This window comes from Apodemus sylvaticus, chromosome 2 (genome assembly GCF_947179515.1).
Source record: "Apodemus sylvaticus chromosome 2, mApoSyl1.1, whole genome shotgun sequence".
In the NCBI taxonomy this organism is placed as follows: Eukaryota; Metazoa; Chordata; class Mammalia; order Rodentia; family Muridae; genus Apodemus; species Apodemus sylvaticus.
In genome coordinates this window covers 63,064,752-63,091,604 of record NC_067473.1, presented here as the reverse complement: position 1 = coordinate 63,091,604, position 26,853 = coordinate 63,064,752, and the positions used below count along the sequence as shown (strand labels likewise).

Here is a 26,853-nt window from a genome sequence, read left to right as displayed (position 1 = left end):
CCATGGCAGATGGGACAGGACCCACAAGAAGGAGCCAGAGGAGAGGAGAGTGGCAGGAGGAGGCAGTAGAGAGCCAGCCTGCTCAATTACAAACCTTGAAGATTTTGGGAGAATCTTGAAGACAGACAGGCCAGTTAATCAAAGAAGGGGGCATGACAAAAGCTAGAGGCCAGAAACGGTCTGTAGTCCTACGGTGGACAGTACCATCCACAGTCACGAAGCTTCTCAAGTGAATAGTCAGCTTACCTTAACTCCGTAGCACCCAGCGAACCTCCTGACCTGTCTCCCTGCTCTACCTTCAATTCTTGTCCTTCTCTGTAAATTGGACAACAGAGTTTCTGCCTTTAAGATTATAATTACATTAAATGGTAGTAAGGTCCCAATCTGCACTTCTCCACATGCCTCCAGTTGGATTTGTGGGTTCCTTCAAAAATATAGGCTAGAGCAGTGCATCAGAAAAGCAAAGCAGAAACAGGACAAGCAGTGCTATTTCAACTGGAAGAATCAGAGAAGGGGGAGAGAAAGAAAGGGGAGCACATTCAAGAGATAACCATGAACCCTGCAGTGTAGATAACCTGATGCTACTGCCAAGGAAGACATACTCACTCGGCACATTCCCACATACCTGCCACCCAGACACCTAAGACACAGAAGAGGAGGCAGCGAAAGCCCTCCCCGGCCTGTGCTGACCAGCTTCCTTTGCACTGGGGCTTGTATCTTTAATCCAAATGGAAGGTGGACCTTGGCTGGGTCTGGCATGTTACAAAGTTTGTTCTTGCAGTGTTTACTTCTCCAATGTTTGCGTTTACTGTAAATGTCACCACTTAACTGAATGGTTGGTGCTGTTAATAGCATCCCTAAGGTCCTGAGAATTCAGGTTGCTCATCAGCATCTTAGCTCCAGGCTTAGGACCCTGGTTCCTAGAGAAACTCTGTAATCCAGTTGAGTCCCTCCCAAGCATGGGTGTCTGTGTGAAGAGACTGTCGTCACTGCTCTTAGTAGCCCGTGGATAGGGAGCTGCATGGGATCAGAGGGAAGCATTACCTGGCCCAAGAAAGAACTCTGCTGTCACCTAGGACTTTAAAAGGCACACTGTGTAACCTTCCACTCAGAGGGATCTCTACAGCAGCACTTATTAATAGCTGTTCTCTTGCTTTACACTGCTCCCCAAAACACTGGATGGATGAGCAAGTAGGTTTGGAGTTGATATTGCTAGGGATATCAAGATGAACACAGGTTTTTGCAGGGAGGTGTTGTCATTGTTAATTAGAATTTCTTGGACTTATAAATATTCACATGGCACCCTAGCCCTCTGTTCTTTCTGAATTTTCAGTCTTTCTTGATGATATCTGTCCCACACAGAAGTAGCCCTGGATGACTGACTTCATGAATGTGGAAGGCAGAGACACTGAGACCAGGTGACAGGCTCCAAAAACCCAGGGGTCACATCAAAGCCATTCAAAGTGCACAAACATGTCCAGAGATTTGTTTGTATTTAACTTGAAGAGTCACATTTGTGTCACAGAAACGTTCATGTGTAGTTTGTGCAGTTAGGCCTGCTGGAGTGCAATTAAAATCATTCTTGGTTTCTGTGACTTTGTCATCTGGCCAACTCAGCTACATAGACACACTGTTCCTGCAAAAAAAAAAATCTCAGAGGTGCAGCAGGTGTATTCCCTACCTCTACCACCTTTAGAAAGAGAAACAAATGTCCTTCACCCCATGTGTAATACATCATAAAACAGATTGCATCTCACAGATCAGGCAATCTCAGGCTGGTTCTGAAGCGCTGGAGATTGTGTCCGCGGTCATTTGTCATCTGGGCTTCTCAGTGTCTTTACAAATAGGCCATTAGCTGCTTCTGTAGGTCTGCTGCTTAGACTGCTCTGTGTGGTGGTGTAGGAGGCTTGCTCTGTCTCAAGTCTCCAGATCTGGTCTCCATGGTACAGCTTTAAGAAGCCTCAGCTCTGTGTTTTCCAGCAGTGCTTACTCCTTCCTACTTGGAGAAGATGCCTGGTGCCTTTTTTCCTAAGTGTGGAAACAAATAGAAGCTGTTGTCCACCCAGGACAGTGGTGCTGATACCCAAGATGCTTCCCACCCTGGAACCCCTTGCCTTCGCACTGCCCTAGCCCATGGCCCTTCCTTGTCCTTGGGTTTCCCCACCTCTACCCCCTCCCCTTAAGCTACTTTCTCACCTGCAGCTCTCTTCTCTTTCAGCACTGACGTCTGCCTACCTGATCCTGCCCCCTTAAGTTCTCTGTTCTTTCCAGCCAGTGGCAGCATTCCCTGATGGCTACTGGAGTGTAAGTTCCACAAGAACAAAGACTTCCTTGTGGATGCCCAAATACTGAGTACCTAGTGCCTAGTGGATGTGTGGTAAATGCTTATCGAGTGGAAAGGAGCTCACTCCTTCTGGCCTTCCATATATCACTTGCTATGTGCACTCCAATTACTAGAATTCATGAGAACAGAAACCATTGCCTAGTACCACCTCTAGCAGAGGGTCTCAGATGTACAGGAAGCTCAGTAGAGATGGACAGTTGAGGTTGCCACAGTGCTCACTGTGCTTAGGGGAACAGGGCAGCTCATTCTGCCCTTTCTCCCACTCTCACATAAAACTACCCTTGAGTGACTTTTAAGCAGCCGAACTCTTCTCTTCCCCGCTGAGCTCTTGACATGGTATTCTTAAGAGCATGATATGTTAACCACATTTTTCCAGAATTTTGTAAAAGCTACAGAGGATTGTTCACATCAACTATCCAGTGGCTGGCTAGTTAATTCCTGAGTAAGCCACTCTAAAAACTGATTATAATTCTTTTTCAAATACATAACTGGGAGAAGGCCAGAAAAGGCTATATTATTCTGTCTTGTAGGAGGGAAGAATTCAGCAGATAGTCATAGAGTCATAGCTCCAGAGCCTTTCTTCTCTTAGTGTAAACTATTGTTGTAGTAGAAAGCCAGGTTGCAGCAAGATGGAACAGCACACTTCCTCTCAGCACCTTACATAAGAAAACCATCATGAATAAGAGTTGCTATTAAAATGCATGCTATTTCATGTAAAGTGCAGTAGTTGTTTTACATACTTTCTAAATTTTAAATTGCCCCTTGCCTCTGGAGCAGCTGTTGAATGAACTTTCTTTTTGTCTAGTCAAAGAAAACTAATTTTGAAAGTACAGGGCATGGTGGCACATATCTAATCCCAGAGAATCAAGAATTTAAAGACTGCCTGAAGTACATAGCAGAGTTCTAGATCAGCCTAGCTACACTGGTGGAGGTGGGGGGTAGCAGCTATGGGCTGAAGGTGGGGGATAGAAGCTATGGGGCTGAAGGTGGGGGATAGCAGCTGTGGGGCTGGGGTAGCAGCTATGTGGTGGAGGTGGGGGATAGCAGCTGTGGGGCTTGGGGTAGCAGCTATGGGGGTGGGGATAGCAGCTATGGGGGTGGGGGGTAGCAGCTATGGGGGTGGGGATAGCAGCTATGGGGGTGGGGGTAGCAGCTATGGGGGTGGGAGTAGCAGCTATGGGGTGGAGGTGGGGATAGCAGCTATGGGGTAGAGGTGGAGGTAGCAGCTATGAGTTGGCGGTGAAGGTAGCAGCTATGGACTGAAGGTGGGGGGTAGCAGCTATGAGTTGGAGGTGAAGGTAGCAGCTATGGGCTGAAGGTGGGGGTAGCAGCTATGGATTGGCGGTGAAGGTAGCAGCTATGGGCTGAAGGTGGGGGTAGCAGCTATGGGGTGGAGGTGGGGGTAGCAGCTGTGAAGTGGAGGTGGGGGGTAGCAAAGAAAACTAATTTTGTAACCCTAAAGTGCCAATCAAAATAAAAACAGTATTGCTTTTAGATATTTTACCTGTCTCCCTGCATCTAGTCTCTCTCCTACCCATCTCAGAATTCGGTGCCAGTAGAGCCAGATGGTGCCTCTGCAAGCTGATGAAGCTGCAGCAGGTGGCACAGGGGCCTAGGAAAGGGCAGTGCCGCCATCCCGAGAGCATCAGTGCTGTGAATAAATATGGGCCCTAGAACTGCCTGAGCTTTTAATTTTCGTGAGAAGCTGGAAAGTCCAACCTTTAGGTTATATCACCTGAATTCTCAATACTAAAATGTTTAAATTCTTTAACCTGAGCACTAAGGAGGAGGCAGAGGCAGATGGATCTCTGTGAATTCAAGACCAGCCTGGTCTACAGGTAAGTTCTAGACCAGCCAGGGCTGTACAGAGAGACAGTGTCTATAAATAAATAAATAAATAAATAAATAAATAAATAAATAAATAAATAAAATCTTGAATATGATCAAAATATGTACATGTATGGGCATGCCACAATGAAGCCCATTATTATATGTAACGAGTATATGCTAATACTTTTTTCATTAAAAACTTAAATAGTTTAAGCTTTATGCAGGTCAATTTGTTAATATCTCTGTTGGCTCCTTCCTGTAGAATAGCAATTTGCAGCCCTTCTTCCTACACGTCTGGTCCTGCCAGCTTTAAGGTGTTTGGAAGGCGTCTGGCATCGTTGTCATCCTTGGGAGAAGGTGTTTAAGTGAGTCCAGTCAGAGTAGGGACTAAGTGGAGCACAGCACAAGTACCCAGGCCGCTCGGCTGAGGCTGGCCAGAAGAGTGATCTAGAGTTGCTTCTGTGCAGGCCTGCTCTCCTAGGAGCATAGCATTCCTTCACACGGACATGAGCCATACTGTGGAACAAGCTGCCCTGAAACTTAGTGGCTTGTGCACTCAGTGTTTATCATCTCAGTTTCTGTGGTCAGTAACTTGAGAGCAACTTGCTCAGATAGTCCCAGCCCAGGCTGAACTCACTGAGCCCTCTGTTGGGGTACGCTGCAAACACTTGACTGTGCTGTGCTGTGCTGTGCTGTGCTGTGCTGTGCTGTGCTGTGGGAGCCTAAGGCTCCCTCTTGTGACTGACTGGCAAGCGGGCGCTGCCTGCTCATAGGCACTCATTATCCCCTCAACATGGCCACTGCTTTCTCCAATAGCCAGTGATTCAAAGCTCAACAGGCTAGATGCCAGTGCCTCTTTATGGCTGATCTTACAAGTCACAAATTATTTCTGCAATATCTTATCAATCCCACACATTTACCCTACTTGGTATAATGGGATACCAGATAAGGAGATGTAGACTATCACAGGCCATCTTAGAGGCTGCTTGTCACCACTGTGTTCCCAGTAGATCCTCCGTAAAACCTTTATAAACACAATCCAACACTAAAAGGGCTTTTCCAAAGAAACCTAAGGGATTAATAACACACACATCACAGTGATTTGTGTTTCATTTGCTAATGTCTCTGAGACCACCCTCAGAAGTTAAATCTCCTGAATGTATAGATAGCTCATGCCACAAATGCCTTCTCTGAAATGTTCTACTTTTTTTTTCTTAATTAAAATTAAAATCTTAATTTTACCATCATACCATCACTTAGAACAGTGGTTCTTAACCTCCCTAATGCTGTAACCCTTTAATACAGTTTCTCATGTGGTGACCCCAACCATAAAATTATTTTGTTGCTACTTCAAAACTGTAATTTTGTTACTGTTATGAATTGTAATATAAATATCTGTGGAATGGTCCTTTGGAATGTCCTGTGGAATGGTCATTTGGCCACCGAAGGGTCTTGACCAGCAGGTTGAGAACCACTGCTTTAGAGTAATGGATTTGGGGTCTACCCTCTGCTCCCAGGGGAATGCTAATCAGTTCATCCCTGTCTATTGGATGGGGATAGTGATCGAATATTCTTTGTTGGCGTGCTCTCTCAGGTTCCAAGGATCCCTTGTCCACTGAGCCTACTGATTGTTGATCTGTTTTTCTTTTTTAAGGAGATAAAAAGGTGTGAGCAGGAGTGATGGGGGTTTACATTGAGTCAGTGCTGCCGGCAGAGCGGAGTGACCAGTTTGGGGGCTGTCCTCCACAAAGCTTCAGTGCCAGCTTATGTCAGTTAGTTGGAGGAGTAGGGTTCCCCCAGTTTCTGCGGTGGTATTCATACCTGGTAATCCCTTTCTGATTCACCCACCAACTCAAAGCTGATGCTCTCAAACACGTACACTTGAGGCTATATAGTATATATATATATATATGCTGCTATAGCCTCTTGCAAGACCACCTTTTATTTCTTTAAGCAGGATTTGGCTTGAATGAAACTGTTAAGGAGAAGGAAAGGTATCCCAATATGGTTTCCCCCAGGAAAACCCACAACTGATAGCTAGTTTTTGTTTGTTCAGTATATAAAACCAAAGGCTGATAATTGAAGGTCACCACTAGCAACATGTATGGGCCTGTAGCGTTTGTATATGTAACCAAGGGAACATTGTATGGGCCTACTCTGGCAGTGGCTACCAAGTCCCAGTGTTAGTAAATGGAAATGAAATGTATAATTCATAAGACCGTGGTGGCGTGCAATCTGTGGGGTGGGGGGTATAATTATAGAATTGAAATATGAGGCTGCAGTGTGTAAGGAACCTTTCGAGGGGAGAGGCTGTGTGATGGATGGCCTGCATTGTTCTCCTTCTGACCTTTTCCTGAACTTCCCTTTAGAAGAACAGAGGAAATACAATTCTGCCATCTCCCATATTGTTTCTGAATAATACCTTAAGATGCCCACCCTTAGCATTTTTTATCTTCCACTGGGATTTACTCTCTCCACTATGCATTGCTGTTTCCCATAGAAAAATGTAATCACTAATGATTCTGCCCTAGTGTTAATACAGAATACAGAGGCTATACAAATATTTGCCCATATTGAACACAATGCCTTCAGGGAAAGGAAAATTCCCAGTGGCATCCACTCAGTCTGCCAAGCAGAACAGTCAGGGAATAGCTTATAGTGATAATGCCAAACCCAGGAGGAAGGGGCAAACCCAAACCTGGAACCAAACAATAGGGTCTTTTGAAGGAGATGAGAAGGAGCGATGGGGACCTAGATCAGAGACAATGCTGCAAGCCTGGAGCATAGTGACCAGTGTGGGGGCTGTGCTCCAAGGAAAAGCTCGGCCAGAAGGTCTCCAAGTTCACCACAAAAAGCCTTTCTACCTATGGTAGAAATGGATTTAGGAACAAGAAACTCTCCAATGCCTAAAATGGGTTCTCACAACAACTTGAGACTCTTATCTTTAAAAACAGAGGGATATTTAAAACCCCATTTTCCTCAATCTGTACTTGAATAAAATGCTCTCAGTGTATTTAATATGGAGGCCATCTGGAGCCAGACCCTCTTTTCCCCTAGAAAGGGGCTTTTTAACTTCTCTCACAGCTAAATTTGCATATGTTCTAGCCTTCAGCTTATGGCTTTGTAAAAATTTTTAGGTGGCTACAGGCAGGGTGGGAGGATATTAAGCGAACACACCCATTTGAGCAAACTGTAAATAAACCCATTTTCTGTTTCCTACTTTGTTCAGAGCACAGAGAAACTTAATGTATCTAAGTGCCTCATAACAGCACTGGTCCTGAGTTGGGTTTCTGTTGCTTGGTATGATGATCTCCAGTCCAATCCATCTTCCTACAGTGACATAATTTCATTGCTTCTGACTGAGTAAACATCCATTGTGTATATGCACCAGGGCTTCTTCATGCCTATGTTTGTTGAGAGAACACTTAGGTTAATCATCCACGAAGACTTCTGTGGGATTTTTATCCAAGCCAAAATTTCTAACAAGGCAAGATTTTACCTATCTTCAGAATTGACTGTCAGTTGAATCTTTGGAGGATTAGGGGGTTGTTGTTATTTGTCTTACTCTTTAAAGTCAGTTGCTGAGGCCAAATGAAAAAGAACTAGACAGTCCTAGGTTAGATAGAGCTTGCCAACTGCCACCTCTGAGTTTGGTTAGCTCCTTTTGTTAGCTGGTGCTGAGTACCTGCTGTGCACAGTCCTAATCCCAGCAGAACATTGCCAGCACTTCTTTAGGAAACCAGTGTGGGTTCTGTCTCCCTAAGGAGTTTCTGGTCTCATGGGAGTCCAAAACAGGCCAGAATACATGCATGCAGACATGTCCTTCTATTCTCAGGGGACAGGTGACAGGCCACCACTTGCTGGTGCAGATGCTACTGCAAACTCTTATTCTTCGCTAGCAAGAAAACTGAGTTCTTCATACTAGGATTTTGGCCATTCCTTCAAAAATCTAATTGCCTGGGAAAGTAGTTAGGTGTTTTCTGGTTTTTTGTCTTTTGTTTTGTTTTGTTTTTTAATTTTCCATCTAGTCTTCCAGCTCCCTTTCTCTGTTATTGTTTCTTATCTCTAGATGTATATGTGTGCTGCACACACATGTTCACATAGGTTCTTTTTTCCTACTACCCCATCAGTTTATGCATATGTTTTTGTTTTGTTTTGTTAAAAAAATTCTATTTTTGAGACAGGGTTTCTCTGTACAGTCCCGACTGTTCTGGAACTCACTCTGTAGACCAAGCTGACCTCGAACTCAGAAATCAGCCTGCCTCTGCGTCCCAAGTGCTGGGATTACAGGCATGCTGCACCACTGCCTGGCTTATGTGTATATTTTTAAGTATACAAACTCCCTATGTCAGATTTCTGCTGAAAGCAGGGTGTTTGTTTGTTTGTTTCTCCTGAAATTTCCCCCATTAGAATGCCCATTGTCACTCCTTCCCTGTTCTTCCTCTCACTCCGTCTTCACATAGTCACTTTAGGGTGATAGAACATTTACTAGGCTTGTAGGAGAGAAGTGCTGGCCTGAACTGTCACCATCACAACCATCATGTGAACAAAGTCAAGTGGTGCTGTGCACACCTCCCACTTTCTGCATGTAAGGCTCTGCCGGATGCTGCAAGGTGTACCGACACCAGGGCGTGGAGCCTGTGGCCCCAGGATGCCTCCAGTCTAGATGCAGAGCTGACTAGCTATCCTAACCAGTGAAGGGGCACAGTTCTGATTTAAGTGGGGTACAGAGGAAAGCACCACTCTTGGTAAGGTGAGCACTCTGGAGGAAACAGAAAAACTGTTTTCCAAAGACCCAAAATTGCTGGAGGTGATGGAGGCATTGACTGGAAATGGGAGGCTTTCGTGGACAGCACAGCCTCCCGGCCCTCCATATTATTGTGCAGTCCCTCTCTGCCTCCTCTCCGTTCTTTTCCCCAGCTGTCGGGACTCTGTAGTTCCAGTGCCCACCAGTCAGCTCACTCTGCTGCAGGAGTCTTGGTGTTCATTAGAACAAAATGGACATTCTAATCTCTTGCTGAGTGTTGAGCCTTCTCAAAGGCCTGTAGTCCAGCCCTTGGGTTACAGAGAGGCCCTATTGTTGTAATAAAGCCAGCAGTTTGTGGGAAAATGGGGCGATGCCTTTGCACCTGGGGGAAGAGTTCAGCATCTTGCACCAACAGAAAGATCTTCTGTGTCCTGCTTAGTTTGCTGTGGGTGTCTCAGGATTCTGCATCTGTCACCAGGGGATAGCAGTGCCATCCATCCCTGTATGAGTTGATGGTTCAGATGACATTCAGATTACCTGCCTGCTATAGTTCTGCATGCCCTAGTGGCAAATTTAAAGAGACAGCTGAGTCTTTCCTGTGGGTCTAAGACTAAGGAAGCCAATTTAGGCTTAGTTTGTTTCCCCAGCACATGAGTATTGAAAGTTATCCTGTAAATAAGTTGCCCTTGGCTTGAGTTTATACCCACCTTATCCAGCAGAATCCCCCTGTTCCTAACTTCTGTTGAGGCAACCAGCTTACAGATGCAAGAGCTCTTCCCTTGTCCTGGCTCTGGGCAAATCCCAGGAGAGCATACTGTAAGACAGTGGGCCCTAGTGAAACCTGTTCTATGGGTGTTTACTGCTATAGACTTGAAGGACATACTCTTGAGAGTCCCTTTTGCAGGGTTGGTTTTCTAGCAGAATCAGGATCATTTGCACTTTCCATAGAGAGCTGGCCTCATCCCCATGTCTCATCTAGACCCACACACGCCTGCTTGCTTGGAGATAGTCACATCCTACACTTACTGGGTTAGTCCATACCCTATCAGCAAGTTCCAAGTTTCTGCAGAGAACTCACTCTGCATGGTGTTAGCGGGCTTTAGGCCTTGGTTCTTGGTAATCCTCCACTCAATATACAGTGAGCAAGACACCTCTGATGCTTTCCCTGCCACTGCAGTGGAAACTCCCCCTCTAGTGTGCCTGCCATCATGCTCAGTGGGCTCCTTTTCATAGCTCAGGTTTCTGGCTTCTGTTCTCTGAATTGGTCTGGTTCCAGTCAGTGACACCAAATGTACCTCCTTTTCAAAAAATAAGTTTCTGGTGTCGGAACCCTCTTTTTATCCCTAATCAGCAGTAATAAATAGTGGCTTGCCATTTAATTCTACAAGTCACATGACCATAGAAGGAAATGAGCCTTGCCTATGAATTGGAGTACAGAGGTCTCGCCAGCCAGGCACAGGGCACTATGGGAAGGAAAGCACTGACACTCTTGTACTCATGTTCATTTACCCAACAAACATTTCCTGAGCACTCAGAATGAATCAGTCAAAGCTAAATGTCATAGCAGTGTGGACGTTGGCCTTTTTTTTTTTTTTTTTTTTTTTTGGTTTTTTGGATTTGGTTTTTTCGAGACAGGGTTTCTCTGTATAGCCCTGGCTATCCTGGAACTCACTCTGTAGACCAGGCTGGCCTCGAACTCAGAAATCCGCCTGCCTCTGCCTCCCAGAGTGCTGGGATTACAGGCGTGCTCCACCACCACCCGGCTTGGACATTGGCATTTAAATCAGCAAAGTGACGCATAGGTAATATCGCTCGCTGTCTTGGTATGCTTTTCATCTGGGGCAGGGTGAGCCCTGACTACTAGGCTGGTGTGGAAGAGGCTAGCCTCTACATATCACACATCGGATTTTCACTCTCTTGGTAGCTTTGACATACCACCAGGACAAATATAAGGATAATTCTGTATGTGCAGTTGATCCTCAGAAATTGAAATTCCAAATTCCCTTTCAGGGTAGAGGAATGAGGGGCTGCCCTCAGAAAGCCATGGCAGATGACAGAGATCTGTGTTGGCCCTTTCCAAAAGCAACAGGTGTCCCCGCAGCATCTATAACTGCACAATTTTAGCCCTCAGCTTCAGTCAACAGACTTAACAAAGCAGAAGAAAACCATTCAACAGAAGAAAGTGTAAGGAGCATGTCGCTGAATGTGCCTGGCTCTGTCTGCTTACTTTTCTCTTAGCTCTGTTCTTTCCAGTTCCTTCAGACCTACCTTATCTTGAATTTCATAAAGTGGGAGACAGCTGAGACCGGGGATCCATTTCACCAATGTGACCCCCATTCATGTTCTGTGTGCCGTTGGCATACAGGCACAGGTTTCAAGGCCCTTTGAGGAGAATATGTAGAAGACAAGAGGGCTTTGACATTCTTGGGCACTCTTTGCTGTAGTTGTCATTGCTGCCTAATAATTTTTGTTGTATCTGTGTGTGTGTGTGTGTGTGTGTGTGTGTGTGTGTGTGTGTGTGTGTGTGCGCGCAGTTGTGCAGGGTGTATAGGTATACAATGGGATGAACATACCCACATTTACTCTTTCTCTCTTCCTCTCTCTTTCCTCCCTCTTTCCTCCCTCCCTTTCTTTTTGTGTGTGTATGTGTAGGCCAGAAATCAACTTTTTTTTTTTTTGAGACAGGGTTTCTCTGTATAGCCCTGGCTATCATGGAACTCACTCTGTGGACAAGGTTGGCCTCGAACTCCACCTGCCTCTGTCTCCTAAGTGCTGGGATTAAAGGCATGCACCACCACAGAAATCAACTTCAAATATCATTTCTACTTTTTTTTTTTTTTTTTTTTTTTTTTTTGGAGACAGGGCCTGGAAATCCCTGGTTAATTAAAAATCCCCAGGATCCTCTTCTCTTCTCTAAGCACTGGGATTATAAATGAGGATTGCCACTTCTGGGTTTTATCTGGGTAGTATAGCCCTCCATGTTTAGAGACATCTTCCTAGGCATTGTTAAACACTTCTTTGTGTCTGTCTTTCTCAACAAAAATGAAATAAGTATGTTTTAATTGTTGAAACCTGGAGTTTTCTAAGTGTAAAACAAGTCACAATGTGGATGCCAGCAGCAGACATCATAACTCAAGTCCTTGGGCTGACTAGTAACTATCTGCTAACATTTGTTGAGCATATACTTAGGCAAAAGGCACCAACATAAAGCCTATCCTAGCACTGTAGCCCTGGATGGGCTCTCTCCTGCAACGTTTGACTTCCTGGTAAAACACCAGAGACAAGATTGGAAAATTTAGGCCACCCAGGTCAGAAACAGGCAATGAAAGTTGAGCACAGCCAGGAAGGTAAGGATTCTGGGAATTCCAGGGCTGCTGAGCAGTTCTGAGATGAGTCACGGTGTCTCTTCCTAGAAAGGATCTAAGCTGTTTCTTCCTGGGAACATTCTCAGTGAGATACACTCACAGTGGAGAATTGGTTTTTATTTTTACTTCTTTCCCTTCTTTACTGGTTTATCAAATGTTGTCAAGCCAATTTAGCTTTATTTAGGTGACTGTGTGTCTCTGGCTGTTTATTCTTTTGTTTCTTTGTTTGGTTGGTTAGTTGGTTTGGTTTGCTTATTTGTTTGTTTGCTTATTTGTTTGTTTAGGAGGGTGCTGTTTTGAGACAGGGTTTCTCTGTAGCCCTGCCTGTTTTGGAACTAGATCTGTAAACCAGACTAAGCCTTGAACTCAGAAATCCACCTGCCTTTGCCTCCCAAGGGTTGCCATTAAAGGAATGTGCCACCACCACCAAGCTCATTCTTTGTTTTGCCTTCCCTAGTACGTACAAACAAATTACAGAGCTAATGTCAGAATCTTCTGTAGAAATCTGAGAGCTGGCTTCAGTCCACCAATATTATTAGAAGCCTTTGTGTTATATTCACTTTGTGTCCCAGAGCCAACTTTTTCTTCCATATGTAAGTATCAGAACTAGAGTTTGATTTTGATGGTGCCCTTGGCAGAAGTGTAATAGCCCTAGGAATCAAACATTAGCATGGAAGATGCAGGTATATTCGTGCATACTTGGAAAAATCTCACTCAGAATTAAGATGCTCACTGCCAACACAAATAAAGACAGCTACCCTCTGGTCCTAACATCGTGCTGGAAATGCCAGTGATAGCAGGAAAGCCAGCGTCCTTCGGAGACTGTCCATGTGGCATGAGACAGATGTCAACATGTAGACCAAACTGTGATTATGTCACCTTCCCATATGGACACAAGGCTGTGTTTTACTGTCTTGAGAATTTCTATTGGTGATAGCCAAAAACAGTTTTTAGCGAGGGTCTTGAAGGTCCTGATCCTCATCAGTACAACTTTTGAGCAGTGGCCCCAGATCCTACATGGAGATCTCTGTTTTGTGTTTTCTTTGTCTGTTGTATGAAGTTGTTACACCTAAAGGCTAAGTAGGGTTTCCTCAGCTTTCCTTCTGGACTCCAAACCCACTATCTATATCAGATCTCTGCTGTGCTGTTTCTTCAGCTCACTGGAGCTGGAGAGTGTGGCCCAAAGTTCAAGGTTTCCAGCAGTGGAGCTGGGTCCAAGCATGGCTCCTTATAAACTCATGATGGGAGGTCCAGGTTGATTTCTCTCAGTGTTTAGATCTTAAAACCTCACCCATGGGTTCCTCTTACTTTCTACTCGTCCCCCTAATCAAAGACGAGTCAGTTCCTCCCCTACCTAGTTTGCTGAAGAAATTGTATCTTTTTCAAAACTAAATCCATGGTGACCTGAGACTAGCCAGGCCTAGTTTAAATCTCCAGTGGTGCTGCCTCAGGACTTCCTGGATACAGTTTGAAATAATTTCTACAAATGCAGGACTGTTTTCCTGGAAGCCTTACCTGTGATCCAAGAATATTCATCCTGAGTGGTACCCTGAGGTGTTCTCTAGCCTTTACCGTGTAGGCTGTTTTCTACATGATCTCTCATTCCTCTCAACTTTGCCTTCTGCAGATTTCTGTTGCTACTTCTTGGGCCCTATGTTGCTCTGATGGAGTCCCATCCCATGCCTCCACTCCAGGTCACCAGTCTCAGAAGTGGCTCAGGACTCATGGCAGCATAGCCAAGTCTCCTTAGTTTTGCAATAGAAACATAAGATTTAACAACCCATCTGAAATACAATTTTACATTTTGATTGCTTTTGCCCCAGCCATATCGAGGTTACTTTCAATCTGCATACATTTGTGGGAACAGACTTCTTCACTGCAGTTCAATTTGAGTACACCTTATAATATCAGTGATTATAAAATACTGGGGACTAATAGAGTTTCTTGCTTCCAAGGAGTTCAAACTGCTTTATAATTCTACTGGCCATAATTTATCTTCATAAGCTACTATACAGACAAGAGGAAAAAGTGAAATTAATAATCACATTTTATAGAGGGTGAAATAAAACTTGGAGAAATTGAGTAGCATTTTCCCAGAAATGCTCAGCTCTCCCTCGGGCTCTCTGCATGGTCTGCAGACTGAACACTTATATCAGAAATGCATGTGAACCCTGCCCTTGCTCTGTTGTAGACTGTGGACAAGAGTAAGATACTTGACTCTGGGCCAGTGGTTAGCCAAGGACGCTGGAGTGAGCAGGATGTGTGCCCTGCTCCTGCAGCACAGACCTCTGCTGCAGTGAATGCTGTTGAGTACACACAGGGTCAGCTCCTCGCTCAGACCTCTCCCGTGGGCTTTGTTCCCAGGGGATCACTCTGGCATCACAACTACCATCGTGATAAGAAGACTACCCACAGGCAGGCAGGGCAGGGCAGGGCAGGGCAGGGCAGGGCAAGTGCTGCCTTTTCAGTCCTCACCTTGTAGTTCTGTGCATGCTGCTGCCTTCTGTATTAGACTAAATAAATGGAAGACAGGTTATAGGAGGAAGATCTGCTTCTACAGTGAGATGAGAGGTCTGTGGCTGTGGTTTCTAATGTGTAAGAAAAAAGGGTGTCTTTCCAATGAGGAGAAGGAGCAACAGAAGTAACAGCACTGAGCATGTTCCTCGCAGGAGCAAAACCCTGGTTGGATTCAGAGCACCAAGAAAGAAAACCAGAAGGGTGTCTTTTTTTTTTTTTTTTTGATTGCCGTCATATAGATTAAGTCTGATAATACATGAGTTATTTAGAGTTGTTTGATTGTCTTAGACCTTATGTGAGGTACTTCCTGCCATGCTCTATTTAACCTTCTTTCTGGCCCCTCCTTCTGGAATGAGGTATTATGTGGCCAGCACTTAAAATCACTAGGATTGGACCAATGTGCACTGGGATCCTGGCTGCAGTCTTCACACCTCTCTTGGAAGCCAGCCTCTGTAGGGCACGTGGTCTAGACTGATCAAAAAATAACTTATTCCTTATATGCACTGTCAGGAGAGCAATGGGACTAATAACGCATCAGTCATCCATGTGTTGAAAGTAAGTTATTTTTCTAACCTCACATAGGAAAATGGAATGGTTGGTGTCTTGCGAGGGTCATGTTGGAAAGGAATAGTCCTCTTTCTTAGGTACAATTCTGTCTGACACTTTATGTATGTGTTTAAAGTACTTTTGATGCCCCAAAATAGTAGTGATATTCTTTAAAATGGTTTCCTGAGGTGGTAGAGCGGCTGTCAGCTGAGTGACCCACAGAACAGAACGGAGATCCATGTACCCAGGGTCCTTCTTGTACTGGCACCACTCTGAGGACAAAAACAACCACCGTGGAATGCGACCTCAAACCTCCCAGACCTGGAAGAGCCAAAGCAGTATGTCTCTTGTCATAGTAGTTGCCAAGGTGATCCTGCCAGCCTCAGGGGGAACTGCTGGGGAGCTGTGGTTGGCAGTCATTCCTTCTAGAAATGTGTGATAGGAACCAGCCATGGCCCAAGCACTGGTGGTGTAGCAGTGACATGGGGAAGGGATATGTACTGCCTTGTGCACGGAGGTTACCCCTGCCCTGCCAGCTCAGACCCCTCCTGGGAAGCCCCAGCGTTGTCTTTCCTCTCCTGGTTTGCCCTTCTTCGTGTAATATGTACACATTCCATGTGGTACACCTGTGCTGTCTGCATGGAGCTGCCTCTAACTAGAAATGACCTCCAAGGAGCCACGGGGTTTGGTGTAGTGTTTGCTCCTGAGCCCCAACATAGTGCCTGGCACACAGTAACACTGAATTGTAGAGGCTCGTGGCTAAACATTTGAATAAGAGAGTGAGTGCAGCTGAAGCCAAAGCCCAGCATGCAGTGGACTGGTCAGAGGATGTTTCATGAACGAGGGAAGCTACTGAGCACGTCAGGGACGCTGGTCAGAAAAATATGAACTTCAGAATTGACTTTTGAGCAATCCTTCATGAACTCAGAGCCTTGGAGTCTAGCAGCACAGGAACAAGGCATCTACAGAATCACAGCAGAGTACACACATGTTCCCAAAGGTTACAGGCATGCAAAGAGAGAGGTGGCTTATTATTATTAGTGCTGCATGTGCATGTATATACACCATACCATGCGCGTGGAAGTCAGAGGACAACTTTGTGTCAATTCCCTCCTCCCACCTTTACCTAGATCCTAGGAATCAAACTCAGGTTACTATAAATGCAAAGACCTTAACTGCTGAGCCATCTCACTGGTCTGAGAAGTGTCTTTCTTTCCTGGGGGCTCAAACAGCTGTTGAAAGATTGACTCCACTGTACCTAACTTGGAATCTAAGATAAATGAGACCCAGACCGTATCCTTATAGATTTAAAAGGAGACAGAAAGGCAAATGTTGATGGGTCAAAAATGACAGAGGTGGGTTTTTTTGTTGTTGTTGTTGTTGTTGGAAACTAGAACTTAACCAGGCATGTGGTACACACTTTTAATCCTGGCACTCAAAAGGTAGAGGCAGGCAGATGTCTGTGATTTCGGTACCAGCCTGATCTGCATAGTGAGTTTCAGAGCTGTATAGTGAGTTAGCCAATGAAACGTCTCTCCCTGCTATGAAAAAAGGAAAGAAAACTAAAACAACTTTTAGTGTCATGTTAGGATATAAGAAGTTATTTTTCTCTTTTTTAGGTGTAATTTTTTGACACTTCATGCATGTTCAAAGGGTTTATGGTGTCCTAAATAATCAGAGAGATTTCTTTAAGATGGCTCTTTGCAGGCAGCAGGTGCTCAGTTGATGCCTCCTCCCCAGTCTGCCATTTGCATTTACATGTTGATCTGCTTGTATAGATCGCAGATGCAAAGGGAGCGGCATCTGTTCTGTGAGGAAGACTGGAAGGGGTACGAAGGGGAAATAGTTCAAAATAGGTCTCACATGTGCATAGCAAAGGAACCTGTCCTCTGAGAGGTGAGAGGAAGGGTCAAACACAACGCAAGAGCTGAGCTAGTAAGTGTAATAGAAGACAGAATTGAGGAATATTAGGTTTACCTGGTACCAATAAAGGCTGAGCATGGAACAGCTCCAGGGTATAGTTTAGCAATCTACTTTAGAGGTACAGTGACACCCCACCCCACTCCAAAATAAAAAAGAAGTTTGGACCAAATCTCTGAAATCATAACTATGTAAGACCTCGGCACCAATTTCGGGTTTCCACACTTCACCTTTCTTGCTGCAAGTCTTTGGTGAACTATCTGCAGATAGACACACAGGCTCTCCTCCCATCCCCCGCGCTCAGGTGTCTGTGCAGCTGAGCACGGGCTGGCATGCGCATGCCCTTTGGGCCTCGGTGCCTGTTCAGCCCCAGCTGAGTCCTCCTGCTCCAGTGCCCAGGCTTAGTTCCTTGTGAAGACTGACCCCTTCCCTCTCCTTGGTCTGCATGGCACCGAACTCACCCTGACTCATAGTTTCACAATTTCATATATTTAATTTGGTGTAGTCAATCAACACATATGCATTGACCAAGTAGCAATTAAATACCAGGCATTGTGCTGCCCTCATAGGCTTGGAAGAGGAAGAGAGACAGTAAGGATGTTACTGGGGAGGGTGCTGCAAAGTGACATTTATGGTGCTGGAGATGGGAACTCGCTGGTGTCGGGAGGTGTGTCTATGGTGGGGACAATTAAGCAGAGCTGTGAAGGATGAGGAGGTCGCTGTTTGAGAGCCATGGGACAAGAACAGGCAGAAGCCACTACACTACCTGAGGCTACTGTTCCAGACTGTGTTTAAGGTATTCTTGAAAAGACATTGCTAAAAAAAATAATAATAATATTTATACAATAAAATGAATTAAAAAAGCTGGGCAGTGGTGGCGCACACCTTTAATCCCAGCACTTGGGAGGCAGAAGAATGTGGATTTCTGAATTCGGAGCCAGCCTGGTCTACAGAGTGAATTCCAGGGCAGCCAGGACGACAGAGAAACCCTATCTCAGAAAAAAGGAGAGAGAGAGAGAGAGACCGAGAGACCCTGCTAGCACCACAGCCTGTTGCAGTAGAAAAGTGATTTGAAATGGCAGTGGAAAGGCTAACTGGGTCCCCAAATGGGGAGCAGAAGATCCCGAGCCATGGGAGAGATTCATCCATTCTGAGAGTACAGTGAGAGCCACTGAGGACTCTGAGACGCGGGCAATTGGAGGGTTATTGAGGGAAGAGAAAACAGGAAGCTCCAGGTGAGGGGTGGCTGAGGCCAGAGTTATGCCAGGGGAGAGGGAGAAAAGGGACTGATTGAGGGAGACTTTTGATCTGAGCACATGGATGGTCTGGGTGGTGGCAGAATTAAAGAAATTGGTCCTGGATTTCTTGCAAAGCAGCAGGGTAGGGGTGGAGTGTTGGGGTCATTTAGTAGAGTGAGGAAGATGAGGGAAAGGTAGAGATGGGTTCCCTCCTGACCTAGGGACTTTGATGTGACTGTAAGACAGAGCTTGTGAGGTTCCAGGCTGTCAGATGGGAGCCTAGAACTGAAAAGACAGTTCCAAGATGAGCTTTAGATGTAAATTAAACCTGTGAGGGTTGGCATGATTGTTGTGCCAAGTATCCAAGGGCTGCAAATAAGGACCACAGCATGTACTCCTGAAACAGCGGCTCCTCTGTGGATGTTCAGGAGCCCAGAGGACCAAAGCCCAGGTGTTAGCTGGGCCTTGAGGATGGAGGAGAGGATATTTCCCTCCTTTCTCTAGCTTTTGTGGCTGTAGGTGCTCCTTGGCTTGCAGTACATAAATGTATTCTCCACCTCTGTCATCATGTGGCTATCTTGTCAGTGTCTGAGCCCAAATGTCCCTGTCCTAATAAAGACATCTGTCATGGTGGATTAGGACCCACCTTCTATGACCCAGCTTTGTCTTAACTAATTAAACCTATAACAACCTTATTTCTAAATAATTAAGATTCCAATATACCTGTTTTATAATACTGGAGATTGGGCTAAGGGCCTTGTGCATACTAGGCAAGTACACTATGAACTATATCCCCGGCCCAGCATATCATTCAAGATAAACACACAACCATGATAATCATGTAGGGGAAGAACAGAAAGAAAAGAACATGGGACATGGAGCATTTGGATAAAGATGGAGGATATTCTAGCAAAGGGTATGGACAGACAAGAAATTTAGATATGGGGAAGTGGCACCTAGGAAGCCAGGAACAGCCGAGCAGGAGCCACAGGCAGCTGTATAGAAGAAAGGCAGCTCTCAGGACAGAGCTGAGATGCTGACCAAAGAACAGGACGATGCAAAGGCCATCCTGATCTTTGAGTATGGCACATGAATGTAGGAGCATCTGAGGAAAGGTTAAGAAGCTGGGATGCAGTGAACAGGCAGGAACTTTTAGGAGGCCATTGCTCTGGGAAATGGGGTGTGGAGGAAGCAGATATTTTTGTTATTATTATTCGATATATTTTTTATTTACATTTCAAATGATTTCCCCTTTTCTGCCCCCCCCACTCCCCAAAAGTCACATAAGCCCCCTTCCCTCCCTCTGTTCTCCCATCCACCCCTTCCCACTTCCCTGTTCTGGTTTTGCCTTATACTGCTACACTAAGTCTTTCCAGAACAAGGGGCCACTCCTCCGTTCTTCTTGTACCTCATTTGATGTGTGGATTATGTTTTGGGTATTCCAGTTTTCCAGGCTAATATCCACTTATTAGTGAGTGCATACCATGATTCATCTTTTGTGACTGGGTTACCTCACTTAGTATGATGTTCTCCAGCTCCATCCATTTGCCTAAGAATTTCATGAATTCATTGTTTCTAATGGCTGAATAGTACTCCATTGTGTATATATACCACATTTTTTGCATCCATTCTTCTGTTGAGGGATACCTGGGTTCTTTCTAGCTTCTGGCTATTATAAATGGGGCTGCTATGAACATAGTGGAGCACATATCCTTATTACATGCTGGGGAATCCTCTGGGTATATGCCCAGGAGTGGTATAGCAGGATCTTCCGGAAGTGAGGTGCCCAGTTTTCTGAGGAACTGCCAGACTGATTTCCAGAGTGGTTGTACCAATTTGCAACCCCACCAGCAGTGGAGGAGTGTTCCTCTTTCTCCACATCCTTGCCAACACCTGCTGTCTCCTGAATTTTTAATCTGACTGGTGTAAGGTGAAATCTCGGGGTTGTTTTGATTTGCATTTCCCTAATGACTAATGAAGTTGAGCATTTTTTAAGATGGAAGCAGATATTCTTAACAACACTTGAGAAGGATTAAGGAAAGGTGTGTGCTTGAGGTTTGCTTCTGTTTGCTAGCTTCATCCTTGCATTCTGTTTTGTTTTTCCAAAGTGGGAGCTGCTGAGGTATGGGGTGTGCTGTGGCACATGCCTTCTCATGTTTGCGTTTATATCACATATGTTTGTAATCTTTTGACCCTTGATTTAGTGTTGCCTCTAACTCCAATTCCAAGGGACCTAGTGCCCTCTTGCCTCACGTTTGTGACATTGCTTCACACAGATATACATATATGCACATGAATAAAACTTAAAAGAAAGACTTTGTGGTCTAGTCTTGGTTACCAAATACATGTGTACTTTCTCTTTGAAATGTCTTTGAAATTTCTGTGTGGCCTTGTCTGTCATTTACAGAGATATTAGCTCCTACAACCAAGATTGGACTGTTTATAAAAGAATTCTGGTTGACTCTCAAGTTGATCATGAATGGGGTTCTATAGTTGTAACATTAAAGAGCTTTTATAGATATTAACCTTTTAGACACTGATAGGAAAGGTAAGTGTTTCCTTGAAGAATTGTAGTGCAAATGCCTAGGACAAAGATCACTGGGAGGAGTGGATACTGGACTTAAATTACCTTATTTTAAGTGAGAGCAGCTATTTTTACGTACTCCTGAAAGTAGACTGTTTTGGAATTCCTTCTTAAATATTAGGCAATCTTTATAAAGAATTCCAGATGTTCAGCTACAGAAGCTAACTTCCTACTGTTTGTGGTGTGGTTATCAGGCCATAAGCTCATGTGGCCAGAGTGTGATGGTAGTGATGCCCACAGACACGTTTCACTCTAGGTCTGTTGCACTGCCACCCACCAACCCTTACTCTGCACTTGCAAGCTAACTATATCCTTTTCTAACCAGATGACAGAGCCAAAGAATAGGGAGGTCACTGCAATGCAGACCTCTCTCAAAGAACACAGACTCCACACAGGGAGTCATGGTACCCCAGAATTCATATAGAAATAGGTATTGCAGATGACTGATGGTCCTTTCCATTCTTCTCTCCAGGGCTCCTGAGATCATCCTTGGTTTGCCTTTCTGTGAGGCAATTGACATGTGGTCCCTTGGTTGTGTCATTGCTGAGCTGTTCCTGGGCTGGCCATTATACCCAGGTGCTTCTGAGTATGATCAGGTAGGTCTGGGTGACACAGGAATCTGCTATGTGACTTCACTACATCAAGAAAACCTTAGATTACAATTTTACTTAGAACCTGCCTTATGATGTCCTTAGGGCTAACTTACTAACCCTCTCCTAGTTTCCTCCTCCTCTATCTATCTATCTATCTATCTATCTATCTATCTATCTATCTCTATCTGTCTCTCTGTGTGTATGTGTGTGTGTTTCTTCTTTTTTACTTCTTTTTCCTCTAAAATTAATAATTCCATTTTTCTCAAAGCCACTAGAACCATCAGTATACCATATGTACTGTGACAGAAAAAGCCCTGACCTCTTTCTCATCTTTTCTTGCAGATTCGATATATTTCACAAACACAAGGTTTACCAGCTGAATATTTATTAAGTGCAGGGACAAAGACAACTAGGTTTTTCAACCGTGACACAGATTCACCATATCCTTTGTGGAGGCTAAAGGTAGGGAAAACACTCCATCCCTTCCACACTGATGGCCTAATAGTGAAAGAAGGGAAGACAAAAACTAGTTTTTGGTATTTACAAATTGGTGACTTTAATCTGTAGGAAGTAGGATCGAGTTGTGAATACAAGGTGGTGCGGGATCTGAAGGCTTGAAAACATTGTTTCGTTGACTCACTGCTGCGTGAGAGAGAGGCTGTGTCCCCTGGGAAGACTGCTGAATTTTGCGGATTTACTCACATGATCCTTTATGACTGATTCATGCTAGGCAGATGAAGCAGCCACACTCTGCCCTCAAAAAGCTCACTGTCCATGGAGAAACAGAACCAGTGCCCCAAGCTCTAGGCTACCTATGAGGAGAGAACATGGGAAATAGAGTGATCAAATGAGCCAAGAAAAAGCCAGGCCAGGGCCACGGGCAGGGAGCAGTATTTGTGCTGGGCCCTGCAGAGTGCAGAGGGGTTTTCCCAGGCAGGGAAAGGAGCCTAAGCAATGCAAATGTCATGGACTCTGGGAAGAGAACAGATCTTCCTTCAGGACAGGGTAGTGCCCTGCTGGATACCATACGTTCTTGGTGAATTTACCTAAATGGAAACATATTTTGCTTTTACTTTAACTGTGTCTTGTAATTAAAGTGAACATACTTTTCCTGGGAAGGAAATAGTAATAAAGACTTAAGTATGTAGCATGTTCATTTTCTGCAGTAGGTTGGGTTTTACTGGGTTTGGTTTGGTTTGATTTGGTTTGGTTTTGACAGGACCCCCAGCCAAATCCTAATACAGTTTAAATATAATATTTACTATTGAAACGTTGGGATTTGGAAGCTAAGCAGGCTCTTAGGCTACAAATAGAGCACCAACATTCAGTGATTATGAAAGTTGCCAAAGTCCAGTAACAGTCTTCAGGTAGAAGAGAGAGCCCAGGTTGGCAGTAGAGGTAGCTACTTTGGGGTTTTACCAGGAGCCTCACGTTCAGCTGTTCCTAGGGGCTGAGCTGCTTAAAGTGTGCTCACAGTCTTGATTGCCGTAGATCCCTCAATGAGTCCTAACCCCACGGCAAGTAAAAGAAGTCGTTTCCTAGCCAGCAGCTGATAAATGTCTGTGGAAGAGCAGCATAGAATACAGGCTCTGGGCCCGTAGTAGTGGCACACACCTTTAATCCCAGCACTTGGGAGGCAGAGGCAGGTGGATTTCTGAGTTTGAGGCCAGCCTGGTCTATAGAGTGAGTTCCAGGACAGCCAGGGCTACACAGAGAAACCCTGTCTCAAAAAAACCAAAAAAAAAAAAAAAAAAAAAAAAAAAAACAACAACAAAAAAAAAAAAGACTATAGGCTCTGGAAACAGCTGGCATTTGAAAGCCAGGAATGCTGGTAGGCCCCAAACTTTGTGTTTCTGTGTTTCCATGTAGTAAGGAAGGAAAGCAGTCATCCTGATGCCATGCTTATGAAGAGCATTTAGTGAGTTAATGTGCCTTGAAACAGCGTGGGAGCTGTAGCTGTAAGGGCTTGCTAAGTGAACTAAAACTTAAAGTATGTCACAAAGGGCTCTGGTCTGCCATGGGAGAGTCTTACCTTCAGCTTATGGAAAGCTGCAGAGTCGGAAGGGTGTGGTCTCATGTTCTCTTTAGAGCCTGTGGTAACTATATGGGAGTGGGAGTCTGGGGAGGAGGAGAGGTGAGCTAGCCACGGGTGGACAAAGAAAGGAGCTCTTTGCAGGAAGGACTTTCTGAGAACCCAGTCTCCTCCTCTGCAAAGTGAGAAAAGACCTTTTGTGGAAGCAGGAGCTGAGGAGCTCAAGACCCAGTGACTTAGAGGCCCCTGACTGACCAGGGTTTGCTCTTTCCAATAGACGCCAGATGACCATGAAGCAGAGACTGGGATTAAGTCAAAAGAAGCAAGAAAGTACATTTTCAACTGTCTGGATGATATGGCCCAGGTAAGCGCTGTGAGTGTGCAGGGCAAGGCAGGGCAGGACAGGGCAGGACACGCCTTTAATCCCACCTCTGGGACACAGAAGCAAGTGGAATCTCCGAGGGTGAGGCTGGCCTAGTGTACTTCAGGACGAAACTCTGTCTTTAAAAACAAAAAATGAAAATAAAAAATAAAAAACCCACCAGCAGTGATCTACTTAACTGTGCTCATTAGCTTTGCTTATGAACAATCATATGACAGGTTTAGTAAGAAACCATTTGGTCTCAGAAACCAACTCTTTAGAAAATAATAGCTCCATTGTATTGCTTCTTGTTTGTAAGGTAGTGGCCAACCTTACTGGCACTAAAAGGGCCTGAATCCTAATACAGTTTAAATATGTACTATCGAAGCATTTGGATTTGGAAGCTAAGCAGGCTCTTAGGCTGCAAATAGAGCACCAACATTCAGTGATTATGAGAGTTGCCAAGGTCCAGTAACAGTCTTCAGGTAGAAGAGAGAGCCCAGGTTGGCAGTGGAGGTAGCTACCAAGAACCTCATATTCAACTGTTCTAGGGCCTTGCATGTGCTAGGCAGGCACTGGCTCCAGAGCTGAGACCTCCAGCCCATTGGTGCATTGGAGTTGATGCCCATGGTTCAGTGTGCCCATTTCCTAGGGCCTACATACAAGATAGGGTGAACTGGAGGGCTAAGACAGCACACATATATTCTCTCATTCTGGAGGCTAAAAGCACTGGTGTCAGTGTCCTCAGGGCCACAGTCCTTTTGAAGGCCCTCGTGGACAGCATCCATGTGTTTGGCTTTCCACGGCTCTGGCGGCCTGGGAAGTCCTTGCTTGCAGCTGCATTGCTCTAATCCTGCCTTTACCCTCCACATGGCTGTTATCCCTGTGTCATCTCTGATCCCACTGTCAGATCTCTTCTATAAAAGCACTGATTATTGTGTTCAGGACCATCCTAATCCAATATGGCCTCATCTTAATGTGATTATATCTACAAAGACCCTATTTCTAAATGCGGTCACATCCATAGCTTCCACAGATTAGGACTTGGATTTAGCTTTTAGCGAAGCCCATTTCAAACCACTTCATTCAGTCACTGTCAGCTCACTAACAGAGACTACAGACCTTCCTTACCTTTCTATCAGAGATAATTCTAGATATTCGGGTACTTGTAGTTAGAGTCTAGTCCAAACTCTGAGCAGCTCAGCGTGACTGCTCCTTTCAAACACAGAGATAAAGCTGTAGCCCAGTAAACACTTAGCATGCCTCTTAGCACAGATGAGTGTAACTAGAACACCTGGTTCTGAGTACAGTACACTTGTCAGTTGATTAGTAGCTTAGATGGTCTGTGAAAACTGAAATTGCTTTCCAGAGCCCCTCTTGGGAAAAAAAAAAGCATGGAAATCAAGGCTTTCAGAGGCCATGCTAGTAAGGACCTGCCTGTGGGAGAGAGAGAAGTCCTGTGTTCAGCTGCACTCCCTCCCCTGGCCAGAGGTAACTGCAGGGAACACTGAAATCATTCTGGTCCCAATCAGGGACCAAGGGAAAGGTGATGTCATAAAGATGAAGGGAGAGGGAACCCAGGCTCTTTTCCCCTCCAGAGGTTGAACATACTTCCCCATCTTTTTCTACTGCTTTATCTTAGGGCTTTTGGGGTGTGTGTGTGTGTGTGTGTGTGTGTGTGTTGTTGAAGTAGTAGTTGTTGTTGTTGTTTGCTTATGGTAAAACACATATGGCATAAAGTGTCTCAGCCTTTTTTTAAACAGAGCTTAGGAGAATTAAGTGCACCCACACTGTTATGCAATTGGTCTCCAGACGCTTCATCCTGTGGCTATTTTTACTAAGGTGTGATGAAAGCTGCATTTCACCTTGGCCGGTTAAAACAGGAGCAGCTTTGTGCCTTGTTACTGGGATGTATTTGCAGGTGTCAACCATGGTGGCCTCTTTCTGCTGCAGCCATTCTGTTCCTACATGATAAGAAGCCATCACTCATGGGCAGTCGCAGCACACAGGACCACAGGGCCTACAAGTCTACCCTCTGGTACCTGGGATGGGGCTTTAGGTCTGAAGATGTGCTCTGGCTTACTCACCTGTCCTGCTTGCTTCCAGGTGAACATGACAGCGGATTTGGAAGGGAGTGACATGTTAGTAGAGAAGGCAGACCGACGGGAGTTCATTGACCTGTTAAAGAAGATGCTGACCATAGACGCTGATAAGAGGATCACTCCCATTGAAACTCTGAACCACCCCTTTGTCACCATGACACACCTGCTTGATTTTCCCCATAGTACTCAGTAAGTGGCCTACTTATGCTCAGTACTGAGGACAACACTTAAAGGCCCAGATAGTAAATACTTGAGACTTTATAGCCCTCTGGATTCTATGCTGCTTCTCAGTTCTCAGTTGTGGCTGAAAGCAGCTGTAGATACAGTACATAAGCAAAATCAGGATCTCCATTCCACCAAAACACTTAGAAAGTTTGTAGGGGCTAGATTGGGCCTAAGACTACAATTGCACCAAAAAGAAGGGAATGATGGAACATGGGGGACCTTGGAGCCAGATGAACTTGGATATCAATGCACAAAGGGAAATGGACAAAACAGCAGTGCTTTAAAGCAGTCTAGAATCAGTGCCAAAGGTTGGTCCCAAAACTGTCCCCAAGTGAACTGTCTAGTTTGCTTCATTTCTTTGGCATACTGTGAGCTGTACCAGGCACTGGGGTACAACGAGGAACAAAGCAGACTGTGTCCTTGCTAGCCTAGCTATGAACTTCAGGGAG

The 26,853-nt window shown here is 45.0% G+C and overlaps 1 protein-coding gene across 4 annotated transcripts in view; it reads left to right on the top strand.

Annotated features, from left to right (window-relative positions):
* The window catches only part of Hipk2 (homeodomain interacting protein kinase 2), a 194,561-nt gene that overhangs the window by 114,355 nt on the left and 53,353 nt on the right, over window positions 1-26,853 (top strand). For all 4 annotated transcript variants that reach the window (XM_052173487.1, XM_052173486.1, XM_052173485.1 and 1 more), the window contains exons 3-6: window positions 21,564-21,687; window positions 22,027-22,146; window positions 23,994-24,080; window positions 26,184-26,368. In XM_052173487.1, the coding sequence (XP_052029447.1) occupies window positions 21,564-21,687; window positions 22,027-22,146; window positions 23,994-24,080; window positions 26,184-26,368 (516 nt within the window). The remainder of the gene's footprint in view (window positions 1-21,563; window positions 21,688-22,026; window positions 22,147-23,993; window positions 24,081-26,183; window positions 26,369-26,853) is intronic.